We start from the raw sequence: 21,318 nt of genomic DNA, 5'->3' as shown, positions 1-21,318 counted from the left end.
AATAGGTGTCCTCCTGGATTTCAGAAATGTCCTGCAAGAGCAGCTCTGGTCTTCCCTATTCATATTCAGATGGAAGCCTTGCTAGTTTCCAGGCCAGCATGGCCTGGGCCTCAAAGGGCACTGGGACTCTGTCTCTGCTGTAAGGAGCTGTAGATCCCACCATGCCAACTGAGCAAGGGCAGCTTGGGGCCTCGCTGGACCCCAGGACTATTCCTTCCTGTCTTATGCTGACCTTCCTGTCCCTGAGCTCATGTGCTGTTCATCTGGAAACACCACCTTGAGCCACACTGCTGCTGTCTTTGAAGACAAACTTAGTCCTTCCTGGACTTCTGGTCTCCTCCATCAGCCATTTCATGTCTGGACAGTCATCCTTGGTTTAATATGTCTTTAAATGTTTTTAAAGTTTCTCTCTCTTTTATCAGTATGACGCACAATCTTTTGGTTTACTGTTCTTTACTTTTCGAATTCATTATTCATGAATCCCAGTGTGATCCCAAATACCAAGTCTTCCTGGGGTTAACATTTCTAGCCCTGCTGGGTACCATGGCACACACCTATAATCCCAGCAGCTCGGGAGGCTGAGCAGGAGGACCACAAGTTAAAAGCCAGCCTCAGCAACTCATCAAGGCACTAAGCAACTCAGTGAAGAAATAAGTAATGCAGCGAGACCCTGTCTCTAAATAAAATAGAAAAAAGGGCTAGGGATGTGACTCAGTGATTAAGCAGCCCTGGGTTCAATCCTTGGTACCGAAAAAAAAATATATATATATATACACACACACACATATATACACAAACACACTATATATATATATATATATATATATATATATATATATATATACACACATACACACATACATACACATAGAAATATATATTCTAGCCTTCCCCTTGTCTTATAACATATAGATTTTTATACCTGAGCAGTGCCCCAGTCACATTTGAAATAAGCAAAGATTTTATCAAATGCAAGAGAGAATTGTGCATGGAGGCTCCCATTCGGGAAGAAGAGTTTTGGCAGAATCCACATAGAAGTTAAGCACTGGGGAATTAGTACTTTGAAACTAGTTATATCCCCTTTGGGAAATCTTCACATTGTTCAGGGCTATGCATATCTAAATTGGTAGTTTCAGTGTCTTAGGACAGTAGCCTTACTATTCTTTTTTTTAAGGTTTTTTTTTTTAATTACTTTTTTCACTTGTTTATTTATTTGTTTTTTTATGTGGTGCTAAGGATCGAACCCAGGGTCTCCCACATGCTAGGTGAGTGCTCTACTGCTGAGCCACAACCCCAGCCCCCTAGCCTTACTATTCTTGATATGAGAAGGTAACCTTAGCTCTAGCTTAGAAAATGACAAGCTTAGGTGGGCACAGTGGCACACACCTATGATCCCAATAACTTGGAGGCTGAAGCAGGAGGATCACAACTTCAAGACCAGCCTCAGTAACTTAGCATGACACTAAGGAACTTAATAAGACCCTGCCTGAAAATAAAATAAAAATTAAAAAGGGGGCTGGGGATGTGGCTCAAGCGGTAGTGCGCTCGCCTGGCATGCGTGCGGCGCGCGTTCGATCCTCAGCACCACATACAAACAAAGATGTTGTGTCCGCCCATAACTAAAAAATAAATATTAAAAAAATTCTCTCTATCTCTCTCTCTCCCTCTCTCTGTCTCTCTCTCTCTCTAAAAAAAAAAAAAAATTAAAAAGGGCTGGATGTGTGGGTGAATGGTTAAGCACGCTGGGTTCAATCACTGGTACCAGAAAAACAGAAAATGACAAGCTTCTGGAAAGTGGGAAATGTATTTATCCTATTCACCTTTGTCTCTCTTACATATCACTCTGTATTCCTGGCACAGGATGCTTAGCATCTAATGACAGACTGAGTGTGAGATGGTGAATGTAGAGATTACAATTCACTCCACTTGAGGTCATGAAGGCAGAATGAATGAGGGAAGCAAAGGGTGCCAGGTTCCAAGAACAAGGAAGAAACATGCAGTAAAAACCAATAACTCTACAAGTGATACTAAATGTCATGAAAACAGAGGGTCTTAACTCAGGCCTTAGAATAGTGGCCCCACTCAAAAATCTCAATCAAAAACAATCAGGTTGTATGCTGTCCTTCTTGGAATATATTAAGCAGGAAAAATGCCATGTCATCGTTGCATTTTTCAGACATGAGCTCTGACTGAGGGGCAGGGAATGGATGGGAGGGAAACGTGTATTCCAGGAGTGTGTAGCTACGTTTGGTATTTCAGGTGGGCTGTGAAGCCACTGGAGCTAGAGTGTGGAACAGGATTGGAGGGGAGAAAGGCCAGAAGGGCCATGTTCTGGAAATACTTTCCCTACCTCAGCAGAGAGGTTGGGGTAGGTGGAGAGGCTTGGGAGCTGGCTGTGCTCATGAAGTTGGATTTTATTCTGTAGCAGCAGGAGGCCATTGGGGATGTTAAAGGAGGGAAGTGACCTGATGTAAAACCACTTTTAAAGAGGTTGTTTCTGTGTGGTTGACATGGTTTATCTTCTGGCTTACTCTTGTGGGGATTGTGGTGACTGCAGGGTACACTCCTGTCTTGTTGAGCCCTTCTAAATTGTTTTTGACATTCAGAAGAAGGCCCTGATATAAAATGGAGGCAAACCACTGGATTTAAAACAGCCTCACAGCTCACTACCTGTGTGACCTTGGGCAACTTACTTGACTTTTCTATGTCTTAGCCTCTTTTCATAAAATAGAGACAATTGGACACAGGATGGTGATTTTTAAGGCTAATGAGATAATACAAAGTACTTCAAACAGGACCTGGGAAGTAGAACTTAACTCAAAAGATGTTAGATTTTATTGTGTTTATGATGGAAAAGCAATTGGTATTTGTGCTTTGCTTTAAAAAATGTTTTTTTTTAAATATGCCACTGTAAGCTTTTAAAGAACCTTGACTTCTCAGCAGCTTTTGTTAACAACGACAACAACAAAAAAATACTGTATAGAAATTTGAATGTGAAAAGAAGGGGTACAAGTCATCTATCAAGGTTTGAAATTCTAATTTTTAATCTCTTTCTCTTCCCATGAACTAGAGAACTCCTCTTGTACAATAGAACCCATCCTTGAATGTCTTTTACTTCTGCTTTTATTGTGTTTCAATCTTGTTCTTGTATTCTGATTCTTTCTGCCCTTTTCTTTTGTTCTTCTGGTGCTTGGTGGAGGTGAATGTCCCCTATACACATTTCCTCCTCAGCAGAGAACTGCCTGTGCCAACTACTATGGAGGATATGGAATGTATTATTGGCCTGATAATATTGAAATTTCTAGACTTGATCTTTCAAATTCTTGAGTCCCTTGGGTAGACAACTGCCAAGAATAACCTTGCTTATTGTGGAAACCTCTGTAAATGTGCCTCCACAGCAATTAGAATGGTTCCCACCCAGCTGCAAACCATGGAAATTAAATGCAAGGCTATCAATTGCACATTTTCATACCTTGGGAGAGAAAGTTTTGCAGAGTCCTTCACCTACTGTTTTGGATTCCTTGTTTTGGGAATTTAGTTGGTTGTTTACTCTAGGGGCAATCCCTAGGCAACCTTGAGAGATGAAAGTCATGGGCAGATGAATGCTGACTTCCCATGGTGTTCCTCCCTGCATTTTAGTCCATGATGGCCCGGTACCTGGGTACATACCTGCAGACCCAGAATGTTGGTGCAGGATGCTTGCCACCCCTCAGACCCCACTAGGAACTGTTAAAGTCATATGGAATAGCTCTGGAAGTAGTCAGTTAAGCCTCTTCCTAGCCTCCAGTATACTTTTTGATTTTGTCAAGAGACAAGTCTGTGAGTAATAATTTATTCAGATCTCAGGAAATCATTTTACATATGTTAAACAGAAAAATGAGATTGGTGAGTTTTGTATCATAAACCTTAAACTTGGATGCCTTCATTCCTCCATTCCCTCCCCCCAAAAAAATTAAATTTCAAAACAAACAAGATTTGAATGAAAATTCAAGAAAATATCATGAATCATCAGCCAAGAATCTCTAATGCCCACCTGTGAGGAATTTTATTGTTGAACTGCCATGTGACAAGAGAGAAGGTCACACATCAAATGCTGATGGATTTGGTGTCACAGAAATAAAGGAGGGCAGAGACAAGGAAGAGGAGGCAGAACTGAACCACAAGGAGAGGTGGTACCCTCTACTTGTATTTTTTTTTCCTTTCAGGGATCAACTAAGAATAGTCTTCGTGTTCAGTTTTGTTTTTAAATTTCACACCAAATTCTTTTATTTCTTCTGGATCCCTAAACCTAAATTTAGCCTTGGAAAAAACCTAACCTAATTCATTTTTCTATCCTCATTTTCTTTTCTGGTCCAGGTCAATGGGTAAGAAAATCATGAAGACTAAAGTACATGTTATCAGCCATCTGAGCCACTAATGCTTATAAGCACCCTTTATTTCAAACATAATGCAAAGTTACTCACATAAACCCCAAGCAGCCTTAACTGATCCTCAGCCCAGTGGTGAGGTGGCCTGGCCATGTTCCAGATGACATTTAACAGTGTATTTCCTTCTCAATCAGAGAGAAATGGGATTCGTTTTGATTCACAAAATAGGTAGACAGGTTTGGACTAGTCAACAGATTCAAAACAAACAAATCCTTTGTGTTTCCCAATGACAACTCCATAGCAGACTAGGTGACACTGTAGTTAGAAGGCAGAGCAGATGCCCTTGATGCTGTAGAGCAGGAGAGATTTGAAAACACACCCAGAACAATTAAATCAGAGGCTCATAGAACAGCAGCATCTTTTTAAAGCTTCACTAATTTACTTCTGTGGTCACAGGTAAGAACCAGTGCTTCCAATAGAGAACAGTGACTGGGCAGGTAGGATTGAACTCTGGCTACCCAAGCAATCAATTGAGCTAAGTTTCCAAGCAAAGCCTTGGGCAGGGAGACTTAGAAGAGAGATCTGCTTAGTGATTGCCTGCAGTTGTTCAATGTCATTGCTCATTGTGCCCCGATAATGCTCTGAGGAGAGAGTGATAGTCACGTTCATTCTGAAGAAACTATTGCAAAAGATGCCCTCCTTTCCATGAACTGAAAGGGAATAAAAGGGCTGCATTTTTCAAGCATCTGCAGATAATCTTAATGTTATTCAATACTTAGCATATGATGAATATAATATTTAAATAAAGATGATTTGTACACATGCATACAGACTCATTCATTCATTCATATATTTGTGGAGCTTCTTTGTGTCAGGTGTTCCAGAAGGACACCAAGGGAGTAGAAGAAGCCAAGGGTGCCCTATTTCCCTCCAGGGGGAACTTGAACTCAGTAATCACAGGGTGTTGCTTAAAAAGAAAGGATAAGCAAAGCAGCACTTTGGAATCACAGAACAGGGCCCCTAGCATAGAATGTCTTTGGTACAAAACGATATCTCCTGTTGGAAAAAGAGAAGAAAGGTGGCTTCTTTTTCCTGCAGGTACATACTCCAGGATAAAAGACCATCTGACTCATCCACTACAGCCACTGCCATCAGAGCTGTTTCAGATAAAGGTGGCACAGGCCTGTGTACCTAATGAAGGCCACCCCCTTGCTTCAGGGGTCACATTGGGAAGATTGTGTATGTCTGCACAAAGATGGACTCAAATGCCTTTTTATCCTCGTGAATAAGTAACAACCTATTAAGTATACAGTGAACGTAGCTCTGTGCAAGCTAAAACTGTGGTGATTGATGGAATCCGATGTTTACTTGTCCCCTCTGTAACCTTAGATTAAAGTCACTGAAATCTTCAGCCTAGACTTCAGGAGAATGTCACGCACATACCAAGGGAATGGGCTGAGATGGATGATGTGGCTTCACAGGAGGTGGCGTACATGGTCCCATCCCCAAAGGGATTAGATACAGAGACATCAGGAAACTCAGCAAGCCATTGAGGGAGGATAGGAGTGTACTCAGAAGTAGCAGAAAGGAATACTCAGAGTGCATGTTCTGGAAGATGGGGAAGGAGGCCTGGGCAGCGGGGAGAGGGAAGAAGAATTGAACAAGAACCAATTGGTAATTATTCCAAAGAATGCAAGGGTGATTGAAAGGACTTTGGGGTGTGCCATTATTGCTCAGTGTCCAGACCTCAGCACAGGAATGATCATTAATAAATACCTTAAATGCACCTTGTTGTCCTTTTGTTGCTTTGCCATTTATAAAATTCTCATGTGTGTGTTAATTCTATAGTTGCTTCACATAGCCTTGAGAAGACACTGAGGCTCACAGTGACTCAGTGACTTGCCCCAAATCACATGGCCAGGTAAAAGGCAGAAGCAATCTCAAATTCAAATATTCGAGCTCCAGATCCAGTAAACTGTAATGTCCAGATCCTGCAGTACAAAGGGGTCCTGGCTCTGAATGTGTCTGATTATTTGTAAAATTCTTCATATATCATATGACTCTCCAAGCCTTTGAAGTTGCATTTCCTCACATTTCTGCTTGTCATTTCAAGATTTATACTGTTACATACCCTCAAGTATGCATGGGCATCAAATAGAATTTGGGAATTTTTTAAAAATATGGATTAAGAAGTTTTTAACTCCAACATTCTGCACCAGATGATATCAGTAGTCCATAAATTTTGAAATATACACAAACTCCCCCCTCAACACCACCTCTATTTTTCCTCAAGCCATAGGGAATAGTTTTCAAATGCTCCACCTAGAACTAAGAAATTTGAAGCCTGACCATTTTTCTGCCAGGAATCTTTGTGTTCAGTGAGAAGTACAACTGCTTAAAACTCTTAACTTCTCTCTCACTTTAGAAAGTCAGGCAGAAAACAATGGATTAATTTGACAGATGACACCAAATAAGAAAAATATTAGAAACAAGAAAAGGCCATTTTCCTATAGAAGCTCATTTCTTTCTCTATACCACTTCCCTGGGATATCTGCCAATTGTTCACAGAAAGAGTAATGTTATCAATTTTTTAAAATTTCACTCTGGAGTATTATGGAGATAAATAGTGGAATGATGGAGAAATAACTTACTTTCACAGTAGTAGTTTAGGAGGGGTAAAAAGAGCTCAAATGCAGATAACATTTGATGACATGAGCAATTTCAACCATGAATGAAGAAGTTGATATTTCTATGGGTGCAGTTTGAGAACGATCACCTTTTTGCAGCAACACTAGAGAGTTCTGTCCACCTATGAAAATGAGAGATCTGTTTGGGTATTAATAGATTTATTTGCAAGTCCAGAAATTCTACAGTTGAAAACCTAACTAAGAAAAATAAAATCTCTCTTCCATTTTGCTTCAGGGCCAATGCAGGAGACCATTTATGACTTCTGGAGGATGGTGTGGCATGAAAACACAGCGAGCATAATCATGGTGACCAACCTTGTTGAAGTGGGAAGGGTAAGCTAATGTCCACTACACATGGCCCTTTTGTTCTTTGCTTAGTTGGTAATAGAAAGTAAGGCATGAGCCAAGCTCTTGAAGTATTATGTATACTCTGAAAAATATTAAGTGCTCCACCTCCTCCTATTGCTTGCTGCACTTGCTTATAAATTATCAGTAAACATAGCCTGAATTGCTTTCATTTGTTGCGATAGCAACAGACAGGAAAAGCACTCAAGATTTAAAAGCAGTTGTTATCTGGCTATATTGAGCACACAAAAATACCTCTAAGCATGAATGCTGGTTGTTGGGTGTCAGAACTCTATGGGTGTTGCATTAGGCATGACTGCATTCCCTAACTCAGGAAAATTGACTCTAAAAACAGCATAGAGTCCAGATTTACTCTTTAGATTAGAACTCCAGCATCTTCTCTTCATAGATTTGCCTTTTCTGAGACTCAGTTTCCTAACCTGTAAAATGGAAATTGCAATTCACCTCAAAGGTCTTTTATTAGTTTCTCTGTAGAAACACTTTTTGAGTGCTATTTTTGTTTAGCCAGGAAACTCTTAAGTGGCTGTAATTTCAGCAGTGGTATGCCACAGGATTATTGCAAAGTGAAATTTTAAAATGAGAAAATATATAGGATGTCATTGCCTGATTTATAATAGTTATAATTCTATAGTTAGGCTCAAGAGAAGAACCAAGTCACTTCTTAGAGAAGATGGTATAACACGATTTACACTTTACAAATGCAGCCTACAAATTAGCCTAGAATTGAATTTTTTTCAATGCTGGGGATGGAACCCAGGGCCTCTCACATGCTAGGCAAAGCACCTTACCTATAAGTTGAAATATTGGGTTAAAAAACAGAGAGGTATTGTCTTTTAAGATTCTCAGAAGGCATCAGGAGGCAGAAACCAGGAAGAAGAGAAGCATTGCAATTCTCTTATAACTAGAGAATCAGTAAGTAGGAAATCCTTAAATTTCTAGCAACAGTGACTGACTAAATAGCCTGAAATCTACTAGAAACATCTAGAAGTTCTAGATAAAAATATAAACATGTATTTTCATACATTTGTCTAATCGTGTATGTGTGTGTGTGTGTGTGTGTGTGTGTGTGTGTGTGTGTGTGTGTAGTTATATGGAAAATGTGTGGCTTAACATTCAAGAGAATAAAGAAAACTACCAGGTCCCAGAAGTACAGTGAGGACTAGTGATCAGAGGGAGAATGGACATTGCAGCTTCCCTTGGGAGGCTGGTAGTGGGGCTGTGTTCACCCTGGTGAGAGGTGGGTAGCTACAGTGTGCCTGATTTTGGATCTTGAGTTTTAAAGCCCACCAAGGGTAGAAAATATCATTGTGGACCTGTTTTATGCTAATTTAACACTAAAACCCACAAAAGGTGGAAACTCAGATAAAGGGCAGACTAGGCCAATAGGAAGGTAGGATGGGGAAGGAAGAGAACACCAGCCATCTCAGGAAATGACAGGGAAGTGAATCCTGAGTTTTCATTTAGGATCCTGACGAAAATTGCTTTACTTTGAACCAACCTAATTCTTGAATCAAAGTAAAACAACTAATACAAATCAGAAAATACTTAGGGTTGTGCACCATAAAGTATCATGTACAGTCTGCCCTCATGTACAGTTACACAGTCATGGATTCAACCCACTGTGGATTGAAAATATTTGGGAGGCTGGGGTCATAGCTCAGTGGTAGAGTGCCTACCTCGCATGTGTGAGGCCCTGGTTTCGATCCTTAGCACCACATAAAAATAAATAAATAAAGACATTGTGTCCATCTACAACTAAACAAAAATTTTTTAAAAGAAAATATTTAGAAAAAATCGAATCTATATTCAACATGTACATATTTTTTCTTGTCTTTATTCCCTAAATAGTATAACGGCTATTCATATAGCATTTACATTGTATGAGTTATTATAAGTCATCTAGAGATGAACTGAAGTATATGGAAGGGAGGTTGGGCCTTAGTTATATGCAAATACTGTGACTTTTTTATATAAGGGACTTGATTTTTATATCTACAGGAGGGTCTTGAAACAGATTATCCCACAGATACTGAGACGTGTGTATTAATCTTGTAGGATGCAATTTAAAACAGTATCTAAACATCCTTAAATGCTACTATTAGAAAAGAAGAAATGTCAAACATTTAATTCAAGAAGATAGAAGAACAGAGTAAAACAAAAAAGAAAAAAAGAAGATAATGAATATAAGAGTATAAACTTATGAAATAAAAAGCAAAGAAGCAATAATAAGTATCAACAAAACACAAACCTGGTTTGTGAAAAAGCTAATGAAATATACAAACCTCTGCTAATAGATCAGAAATAAAAGGAAGACGCCCACATATAGCGAATTCAAGAAGTAGACTAGTGCTTTGTATCAGAATAATATCAATAACAAACTTAATAAATTAAGTAGTTTTCTAAAAAAATATGATTTTCCAGGGCTGGGGTTGTGGTTAAATGGTGGAGCGCTCTCCTCACACATGCAAGGACCTGGGTTCAATCCTCAGCACCACATAAAAATAAATAAATAAAATAAGGGTAATGTGTCCAACTTCAACTAAAAAAAATAATATTAGTTTAAAAAATATGATTTTCCAAGTTGTAACTAAACACTAATTACTTAAAAATTGAAGGGCAATTTAAAACTAACTTAGAGAAATGTGCCATACCCAAATGTATTTATAGGTCCTACATATTCAATAAATAGATCATTCAAATTTTATAAACGATTTGAATATGTGAAATTTCATAAATTTTATAAATGTATAAAATATAGGTACATGTTATAAATGTTATAAAAATTATTCTAAGGGAATTGAAGATGAAAGATTGCTCCACTGCTTTATTTTATGAGACTAGGACAGACTTGAAATCAATACCAGACAAGGACTACAGGATAATGGAAAATTATAGGTGTCATAAATTGATAGGAAGAGCTAAATAGACCAATATGTCAAAACAGAGAACCTAAATGTCAACTGCAGGCCTAAGTAGAAAGATATATAATTAGTAGGGAAAGCTAAGCTTTTCAATCAAGTGAGCTGAGACTTTTGGTTACCCATGTGGACCAAAAATAAGTCCCTCCTTCATAAAATGCCACTGAATGTATAACAAATAAAGACCAAAATATAGGAAATAAAGCTTTAAAACTTTTAGGGGAAAATGCAGAAGATATAGTTTAAGGCTTTTGGTTTCTTCTTTCTTTCTTTCAATTTCATTTCATAGAAATCAAAAGAACAATACATTAAGAAAAGGATTGGAAATTTGACTCTATTAACAGGTAATATTTTCTGTACAATAAAGGCTATATTAAGTACTATGACAAGAGGGGAGATACCATTATGTAAATCATAAAAACATACAAAGCAATATTTAAAGTTCCAAAAGTATAAAACTGTTTCTTTTCTTTTGATTTTGTTTCTACTAGGAGCCTGGTTGGGAGCTGGCTCACAGCCTGGTGCAGCAGGTGCTCGCTGTGTGACCAGCCTAGAAGAGGTCTCTCCTACCACTTCTAGGAAGTGGGGTATGATGGTACCTGAGAATCTGCCAGCTCAGGTTGCGATAACAAAATACCCACAGGCTGGAAGGCTTAACCCCAAGAGTTTATTTTCTTGCAGTTATGGAGCCTGGAAGTCCAGATATATTTTGACAGGAATGGGTGTCTGGGGAAGGCTACCTCCCTGGCTCTTAGTAGCTGCCTTCTTTTGTGACTTTACATGTGGCCTGAGGGAAACAGGAGCTCTCTGGCATCTTTTCTTATAATGACATTGGTTCTATTAGATCAGAGTACCACATTTATGACCTCATTTAATTTAAATTACTACTATGTAGGCCTTTTTTCCAGATATAGCCCCACTGGGGGTTAAGGCTTCAACATTTGAATTTGGAGGGTGCACACATCTTCAGTCCATAAAACCTTCTCCATGAGGTTCTTGTAAAGATTAAATCAGCTTCTACGTGTCAAGCAGTTGAAGAACGTCTACATATTATCAGGACTTAGTAAATGTAGACATTAGCTTAAACTTTACATTTCCATCAACAAACCTAATACTTGCAGTGATGTATATAATTACTCCTCACCCCAGCACAAAATCTAAGTTTTTTTGCTATGACAGTAACAAATTACTGTTGGAGGCAAAACATGTAAATGCCACCAAAATGCAAGCTCCTTTGAGGGAAGAGATAGCCTTACTCAAAGATCTCTCCTTACTCACAGTCATCCTGGCTCTCAGTGAATGCCCACAAAGTGAATCCATGATAATACTTTCAACATAAATGTAACAAACCAGTTACCATGGGATAGGTTAATTAATACAGCCAAGCAAAATATTTTCCTCATCTTCACATACTATGTTTCTTCTGCCAAAATGTGCACTCAATTCTGAATCCTTCATTCATTTCATAAATATTTGTTGACGTTCATATCTGATGGGGAGAAGGAGGTACCTGGAGATGACTCTCTCAGTGTTTCTTGTACTTCACAGTAACTGAATTCCCCAAAAGTAATTTACCACCTCAAATTATAAATATTTGCATCAGAGCCCACTTTCAAGAAAATTATAAGGTAAATTATTTTGAAAAGTAGATAATTATTGAAATTACAACTACTACTAAATTTTTTAAAATAAAGGCACACTTTTTTTTTAATTGAAATTCCATTGTATGCTGTATCCAGACTCAGTAGCTTAAGAGGTTAAGTTATTTTTATAGGATAAATTCCTTTTACTTTAATGAAAGATAAAGACAGTATTGTGTTTGAATAGTTGAAATAAGATTTTTGTGCTATAAAAAGACTACAGTAAAAAGTAATAATAACAATACTGAAGCACACTGTCTTTGGACAGAACACATTTTACGAGAAGCCAGGTTTCATTTCAAGCAAACTGGCTTTGGAAAAATCAAAACTAAAAAGGTCATACAGTGGAGGCACCATTCCTTCACTCAGGTACATGGACCGACCCTACCAATATGGTCATGGTTTATTTTTATGGTAGCCACTCCTTCTGGCAAATCACCATGGAAACTCTATCCAACAGCGTATAGCTGAAAGAGGGCAGGTGGTAACTAGGTTTCTGGTTTATTGATGAATCTATGTCCATATGCTTAAATTACTCAATAATTTTAGGTCTGGTACACTTATGAAAAAAGAAAAAGAAAAAATCTTCCAGATTCTTAACAGGTTGGTGAGGATGTAGGTATGCTCTGAAGAGGCGTCACCTCAATGCCTTCAGCTCCTTGGATGGATTTGTCTTCAATTAGTAATGACATTAATGGAAATGTTTGGCATGATTTGGGGGTTTTGACAAGAGTCATACTACTTTCAGAAAAAGAGGCTCACCTTATTTCATGCTGTTTCCCATTGTTGATCCTGCACGTTTGTTTAGGAACATTGCCTCTATTTTCCATGCATAAAAACAACAACAAGTCATCCAAGAAATCAAAATGACATGGTTTTTAAGGGCAACTGCTACCTACTTAACATGTGTTCTGCACATGGTGTGTCCTTCATGAATTAAGCATGAGCCAGGCAGATGTGTGTTTGTTTACACAGACTTGCTGCTGATTCATTAAATCAGAGCTGGGGACCTGCTTCCCCCAACTCTTGCCCGGAAGCACTCTGCATTAGGTGGCTTTAATTGCTAGTGTTCAAGCCACTGGGAGGCCTTCCCTGTCACAGAACCTGGTACAAGAGACAAAGATGCTGCACTCCCCTTCAGCGGGGTCCCCGGTACATCTGCCAGGACTTATCATTATCTAAAACATCCTTGTCACCACTGTGTATCCCCTTTCAGCCTCTGTGTTCTGGGAAAGGACCCTTGTCAGTTTTCCTGGCACCTGCCAACAGCTGTACACCTGGCATGTAAATGGCACTGGAATGTGCTGTGATTGTTTCCCTTTTTAATGAACCCACCTGAGGGGCATTAAGCTTTTTCTCCAGTAGCCTGGTTCCCAGGCATTCCCAGTTATTCTGCTAGTGTGGAGATCCAAAAACTCTGCCATCACAATGAACTAATCCATCTGCCAGACGTCTCATAACCAAATCTGCAGGACTCCCAAAGGAGATTTTTGCACCGGTAAATTTAAGCTAATGATTTCTAAACATATTTAGTCAGTTTTATGAAGACCTCATTAGAATGTGACTGTTTATTAAAAATCTAAATGAGGTCTCACAGTCATTTAGGAAAATTATTGTTGAGTCACCATGAATAGTTCTGATAAAAGATGATAAAATGTTTTATAGTTAAGAGAATTAGGGACCAGAAATGTTAACCTCTGTCACAGTTGAGGAGGGAGTGGATGCTTCAAAGAATATTATCTGCCCAAGGAAGCTAACCTAAAATTGCTTTAACAATATTTCTCACTAAAAGAATAACAAAAGAAACAAGCTAGACATAACACTAGACATGAAAGTCATCTTTCTAAATCACACACAGGGAAGGTATACTAAGATTCCAGGTGCCCCTATTACATGCAACAAAGAACATCTGATTTCTGCAATAGCCTCCAAATCTAGAACCAATGAGAGATGCAAGAGAGAGCAAGGTTGCCCTCTTATAAAATGTGGAAATATTACTTAACAATGATAATTACTTAGGTCATGCCTACCAGTACAAAATTGCATTAATACTTTTTAACTACAAAATATCTTTACTTGTTCCAAGACATCACACTTATCTATGAGAGGGAAGGGCCTAATTGAATCTGTAGACATTGTTGAAATTTTCCTTACACTCCCACTAGTCCCTTTTATAGATGTTTTTAAATGAGCTGAATATTTAAGATTCATACTTTGTAACTTGAGTAATTATAGTAAGACTTGATTCATTTATGTTCATGCAGCCCTCTACTTTGTGTCTATCTACTGTACCCATTTCAACTACCATAAGAATGAAGCTGGTTGCAGCCTTTCCTCCCTCCTGTGCTTCACACTTGAATTTTTCCCTGCTCAGTGGCCATCTCTAGTTGTGTGTTTCATGAATGGCACAAATAAAGCACCTCAGAAATGGAACTTGTCATTCCTTCCCAGACTCCTACTCCCTACTACCTCTTATTATCATCCATGATGGAAAATGAATTTATTTTATACTCAACACAATATACTTCCAAGCCTTGTAAATACCATTTGAATGTGCATCTCTACCTCCTGCTTTCATGGCTCCTCCTTGGTAGCTCAATTTTACTCAGACTTTTAAATCAGCAGCAACATACTTTTTGGTTAGTATGTCCATTCTATATCTCATCACTACATTATTTTTTATAAACATTGGCTTTTGACTTGCCATGTATATGCTCAGAATCCCTCAGTTATTCTTGTTGAATTAAGAATACAGTCCAAATCTCAGTATCTAGTTAGTCTTTGCCCTTCACATTATGGTGTTAGTCTCACACACCGAGAGCTTATTCCCTAACATTCTCTTACAAATAATAAAGATGTCATGCAAACCAAGTGCTGTGGTTTAGATGTAGAATGCCCACCAAAGGCACATGTATTAAAGGCTTAAACCCCAGAGTAGCAGTGATGGGAGGTAATAGAAATTTTAAGATGTGGGGCCTACTGGGTTGTCTTCCAGCCATTGGGGATGTGCCCTTGGATGAAATATTAGGACCCCAAATCTCTCTTCTGCTTTCCTAACATGAAGAGAATGGGCTTCCTCTGTCACATATTCCCATCATGATGTGCTACCTCGTCACAGGCTACAAAGCAACAGGGCCAACCGACCATGGACTAACACCTCCAAAACTATGGTCCAGAAGAAAATATTCATGTTTTAAGGTGATTATGTCCAGTGTTTTGTTATAGAAACAGAAAACTGACTGGCACACCAAGTATTTGACATTTTCTAAAAAACATGCCCCACACTGTGTTTCTCTTGCCTTCAGTGCAGTCTGCTTGTGTACAGCAGAGCTAACCAAGAGAACCTACCACAATAATGGGAGTGTTCTGCATTGGCACCGTCCTATATAGAGCCCCCAGCCATAGGGGGATACTGGGCATTTGAAATGTGGTTATTGTGATGGCAAAATTGAATTCTTAGGTTCATATAGTATTTTTTAATTTAGATTTCCATAGCCACATGTGACTAGTGGCTTTTGTCTTGGTCTGTGCAAAGACCTGACCTTCTTTCCTCTGCCTATTTAAATGTAATCCTTCTTATAATACTAATTTAAAATATTGCTCTTTCTAAGGAAGAAACCTTTCTTGATTCTTCCCATCCCATAGAAAAGAACAGCACGTTTAAGGAAAAGGCACCATGATTCATTGTGGCCATGTGCTGAGTAAGGAACAAATGTGAGCTTTCCAGAAAGCTCAGGAGAGAGATGTGAGCTGAAGACAGAAATAAACTGTAAACCTGGAGATTCCCTTTTTATTTTCTGCTCTGTGCTAGGCTTTGCACAAAATGGGGCTGGGTATCAAGATGAAAAAAATGAGGCACAATCCAAGAAACAGACCAAGAAAGATTATAGAGCCAGTGAGAGCCAGAGCCACCTTGAGAATGTTACAGTAAGATTAGGTACCATTGAGACAACAAAGGACTCAAGACAAGGAGAGCAGTAAGAATGTCATCTGGGGCCAATCATGGCAGAGGGAAAGAATGGGGTCTCGATTCTAAGCAGAGGAGTGAGTGGGTTACAGATACCAGGCACATAGAGGGAGGGAGAAGATGGTACAGGATAAAAAAATGTTCATCCAGGCCTCCCACAAATGCTTTCACAAGCTTTATTTCTCTTAGCTCAACTCCCCTAAGTCCATATTAAAGATTTCTGTTTATAAAGTAGAGATACTGAGGCTTATTAATCTAAAATCATCTGGCCCAGGGCATAGAGCTAGAACTTAGATCTGTCTGGCTTCAGAGTCCAGGCTCTTTTCATAAGTCCACAGTGCCTCTCTACTAGGTTTCTGGCACTTATTGGATTCCCTTTGTGTGTCAGAACAGGAACCCAATGGCAGTGGAAGAGTGGTGAAATATGTAGTAAAGACATAATCATAGCTTCATGTTAGAGAGGTAAATCAAAGATAAACAGAGCAACACCTAGAAGGGGAAGCTGGGTCAAGACAGTGATTATAGTGCTCAGGGTGTGTGTGTGTGTGTGTGTGTGTTTAGTGATCTAGTAGTATGTTGGTCATTTTTTTCATTACGATAAGGAAATACTTGAGGAAGGCTACTTTTTAAAGAAAAGAAGTTAATTTAGCTCACAGTTTTGGAGGTTGGAAGTTGAAACAGCATTATGCAGGCTTTTGTAAGGGTCCCTGTTAGAGGCATCACATCATGGGAACACCTGAGTATCTCTGTGTCCACCTTTTTCCTTCTCTTTATAAAGCCACTTGGAATTCAATCTGGAGCCTCTATCCTAATCATCTAATCTACTCTAATCACTTTCCAAACCACTAAACTCTATAATGGGATTCAGTTTCCACCTTCTTAATACCATTAATATAAAACATTGGAGATTGAATTCTTGTGTCATTTCAGGGGGGAGTTTGTCCATGTAAACCATATTCATACCATAGCAGATAGATATAAACATAACTGGGGGGCTGAAAAGACATAGTAACTGCAATCATAAATTAAAATAACAAGGGGAGAAGTGGCAGAAGAAAATCACAGACAAGATAGGAGGAGATTCCATTGGTGAACAAGCATATATATTTCCCAGTCAGGGTGAATACTCAAAAAACGCTGTGGCTGCAAGCAAAAATGAAGCGTGTGCTAGTGCACAGGAATGGGGAGCCAGACAAAGTGATTGAATGCTGTGATAAAGGTTTTGCAGAGTGCTGTGGTGGTTCATAAAAGAGGTGTGTCATCTAGACCTGGAGTTGAGGCTGGAGGGGTTTTCCAGTTCATGTTCCCAGCAAACATAGTGCCTGGGACAGCAGGTAGCCAAATATCAGGATATCCATGAGGTGGAAGACCTCTGAAAACATGTTAAAGGAAAGAATTAGGAGCGAGGGAAAGATTGGAAATCTTGGAAAGTATACAGTTGATGCAGACTGTCTGCAAGGAGGCAGGAGGGAGCGAGCCAGAGCACAGACCAGTCCATCCTTACAGGGGATGGCATCTCCTCCTCTGAGTCCACAGAGAGGCAGTTGCAGACGCACTTCAGTAAATGGAACGAAAACATAAATGACAAATGTGGGATGGCACACACTCCTGAGAACATCAGTTTTTCCAGGTGAAAAAAGGAGCAAGGCCATGACTGAGACCCTGGAGGAACTGGGGAAAGACCTGTTGTAGGGAGAGTCAGGGACTCGGGGCAAGGAGCTAGCCTTCTCTTCTCTTGGGGAGAGGATGAAGAAGGGAAAGATCTAAACAAGACTGATGTTGCTGACAGTAGGATCTGGTGGACTGGAAACCTGTGACAGGTGACAACCAAAGTCCTCATGGAACTGGGGAGGGACAGGCTGTGACTCTTTGAATCAGGATTCTGAGAATGTCCAGATGAATGTGAACCAGCCATTTCTTACCTCTGAACTTTAATTTCACATCCTTGAAGGCAAACTCACTAAAGGAACTCTAAAGTTTCATGTTATATGAAGAATAGTTCTTTTTTCTTTTTTTCATTCTGGTTAAGAGATCCATTTGACTAACAGATACATCTGCCTCCAAATGTGCATTAATCCACATGGCTTCCAGAACCCCACAGTGCTCACTGTGTTCGTCTGAGAACCAGCAATAGAAGACAAATAGGGAGTCTGGATTTTTAAAAGGAAATGATTCAGTACAAAGATGTAGGCAATGTCACTGCCTTGGGAAGGGCCATCCATTTCTGCTTCTGCTAAAAGTGAATTTTGTAGAAAACCTGGAAGAGAATGTTACAGTAAGATTAGGTACCATTGAGACAAGTTCTGTCAGTGATTGACCTAAATTTTAATTTATGCAGACCGTAAAAGATGTTCTGTCTCTTCTTTAAGAATTTATAGATCTTCTTTTAAAAACAATCTAATCTGACAAAAGTAAACTGATTTTGAGAGAATACATTCTTTCCAGAAGTTCTCCATATTGCTCATATCAAGCCACTGATTTATCAACTGGCACAATAAATTAACCTTACCTCCCAAGCACATTTCCATTCCTTTACCCAAGAATCAGCAGTACTGTGTATTTTTCCTGCATATGGTAGGAAAGGAGTCCTGGGGGAGTATGTGGCTCCTTTGGAGAACTCTTGCAATCATTTAATAAAGATATTATGTACATCTTGTTATTTCCTGTGGATCTGCAAGTGAGAGCTTTGCATCTAGGGAGATCTCCTAGATGATCTCCCTGCTCCCAGAAATAGTTACTTTTCCTAAAAGATTTAATCCTTAGAGAATGGTCACTTCATGTCCATTGATCTAGTTTGCTTATCAGATGTGCTTACTTTTGATAGATAAACCTTTATAGGAAATGTAGGAACAAATACAATTGCAAAACAAATTGTCTGGTGATTTTGAAAAATGTGAGACTAAAGGGAAATAGACAATCCCAGAGTAAAGCAAGGAGAAAACCACATGGTTTTATTCTTCATTGTTATCGAAAGTTTAGTAAGTATTTTAAAACTAATACTACTACATTTTATAACTTGAAGCAATGAGGTTTCCTATATAAAACTTCATACTGTAATGTTTTGGCCAACTTCTGTCAACTTTGCTCTGATGATACTCTTGAAAATAAATGTATACATAAATATAGTTACATATTTACATTTTTGTTTGAAGCTAGCTCTTCCCCTCCCTCATATTTGCTTATGGGGAAACCAGAACAGATCTCTTTTGCAACTTTCACATTCCCAGGAGCTGATAAATGATTCTTTCCAAATGTGTGCATAAGACACACCTACACACACACACACACACACACACACACACACACACACACACTCCTGTCCTCACACAGCCTTACCTTAGCTTCAGAAATGCCCTTTACCGTATTGGGAACAGCAAACTGCTGTCTACTCCAAGTGCAAACTTCTATTTGTCTTTCTGAATTCTGTATGAGTGGTTACAGTGAATTAAATTTCCAGTTGGGAAGACAGGATTGGTCTCATATCTTTTCCTCACACCTCCCATGTCTATTGTTGTCAGTGTTAGAAACCCAAAACCCATGGGGTCTTTGTTCATCTCTCCTGCTGGGTCTTCTCCCTGGCATGTATGCCAGTTAACATGCTGGTGCAGTTGTGTACCTCAACAACAATGTTTCAGACCTAGGAAACTGCATTCCTCCCATAATATTATAATGGATCTGGAAAATTCCTATCACCAAGTATTTTTGCTATTCTTTTTCCATATTCAGATGTGTTTAAAGACACAAGTAGTTATCATTTTGGTACAATTGTCTAAAGCAGTCACAGACTTGTAGCCTAGGAGCATAGGCTCCATGATAGAGCCTAGGCATGCAGCAGCCTCTGCCATCCCATTGTGTGCTCGTGCACTCCAGGATGTTCACACAATGATGAAATCTTCTAAGCATTTCTCAGAATGTATCCTCGTAAGCAACATATGGCTCTGTTATGTGACCTGTCGACTGCTTTAGTCAGAAAACAGAAGAGAAGCACTTTCACGACATTTACAATCTGATTATGGACCAGTTTTACCTGGGAAGGAGCAAGACACCTTTGGCCCCCCCTGCCTGACCACAGGCTTCTGTGAACAGGAGCCAGGTGAGTTCCTTCATGAATTCCAAAAGGCTGGACACATCAAAAACACTCAGTGAGTACTTGAAAAGGAGTGGAAAAATAATTACAAGGGAATATGTTGAGCTGGTTTAATACAACTTATTTCATAGAAGGGAAATTTCCATTTGGTACTCCCTTTCCCTTGATTTCTTCTTTCTGGGATAAACTAACTTTAATGTATATAACTATACATTTAATAGATTCATTATAATGTGACAGAAATTTCTATTTGACAGAAATATACCTACATTTAATCTACCCTTTTGTACGATGTTATTGGTAATGCAGCCTAATCCATAGGTCCCTTTAAAAAACAAAAAAGGCAAAATTCATATTTTTTCAAATATTGATGAATTCCAAATCAGACTTTGGAGATGATTCTTGATGTGCTATAATTCATCTGACACATTTGTGCCAGCTATCTCTCATATTGCCACAGTGATGGGATATTATAGGATCAAAGCAAATTTGCAGGTTAGAATAACAAGTGTTTCTCGGAACATGCTCTGTGGACTCTCCAGGTAACTGTGAGCTGTGTGCAGATCAGCTCTTTTAACATTTCTCTCTGAGCCCTTGGAGCCACCTATGCCTGAGATCTGCCTCAGAGTCACCATTGTCAAGCCCTGTCACTTGTCTTCTACGGATGCTTTCACTGTGCTGCCACAGCTGGCCAATCCTGGAAAATCCTGATTTCCATCTGGGTCTGATTTCTTGCAGTTTGGCCAGACTGAACTTTGGTCCTCTATCTCTTTACTCTGCCACCTTGACTTTTATCTCCCATAGTCTTGGGGATGCATGTAGGCAGTCACCTGCCTATGTGTCTGTTAAGTGCCTAAGGAGGGGGGACTGTGTGTGGCAGATGGACACATCACCTGGGATAAATTCATTGCAACCTGAGAGTGTTTATAGCACCAGCCACACTCCTACCTGCTCAGGCAGCTCACAGCTGTAGTTTCTTGGCACCATCATTGGTCACAATATGGAATGGTCTCAGAGCTGCAATAGCCCTTCTCTGTTCTGCTCACAGGAGCACATGAAAGTCAGTCTGCCCCCCCACCCCCGCTTTGCACACTGCAGGGTATAGCCTATTCTTAGCAGTAAATGTCCTTTTTGAATGCAGGACATTTTTTCCCCATTTCCTCTCCTTTTGCCTTGAATTAGGTTTTATGTTTACACATCTCTCTTCAGGAATGTGAGAACTGTATCTCATTTTTCCGCATCCCCAGCAGTCCCTAGATGGGGTTCTGCTTGTCCAGGGCTTTTGG

At 39.3% G+C, this 21,318-nt stretch overlaps 1 protein-coding gene across 9 annotated transcripts in view; it reads left to right on the top strand.

Moving 5' to 3' along the window:
* The window catches only part of PTPRM (protein tyrosine phosphatase receptor type M), an 825,699-nt gene that overhangs the window by 754,707 nt on the left and 49,674 nt on the right, over positions 1–21,318 (top strand). For all 9 annotated transcript variants that reach the window (XM_081262895.1, XM_081262888.1, XM_081262887.1 and 6 more), the window contains one exon: positions 7,290–7,387. In XM_081262895.1, the coding sequence (XP_081119021.1) occupies positions 7,290–7,387 (98 nt within the window). The remainder of the gene's footprint in view (positions 1–7,289; positions 7,388–21,318) is intronic.

Source organism: Spermophilus citellus (assembly GCF_964194105.1).
Source record: "Spermophilus citellus genome assembly, chromosome: 12".
Lineage (NCBI taxonomy): Eukaryota > Metazoa > Chordata > Mammalia > Rodentia > Sciuridae > Spermophilus > Spermophilus citellus.
This window is presented reverse-complemented; position numbering and strand designations above follow the sequence as displayed.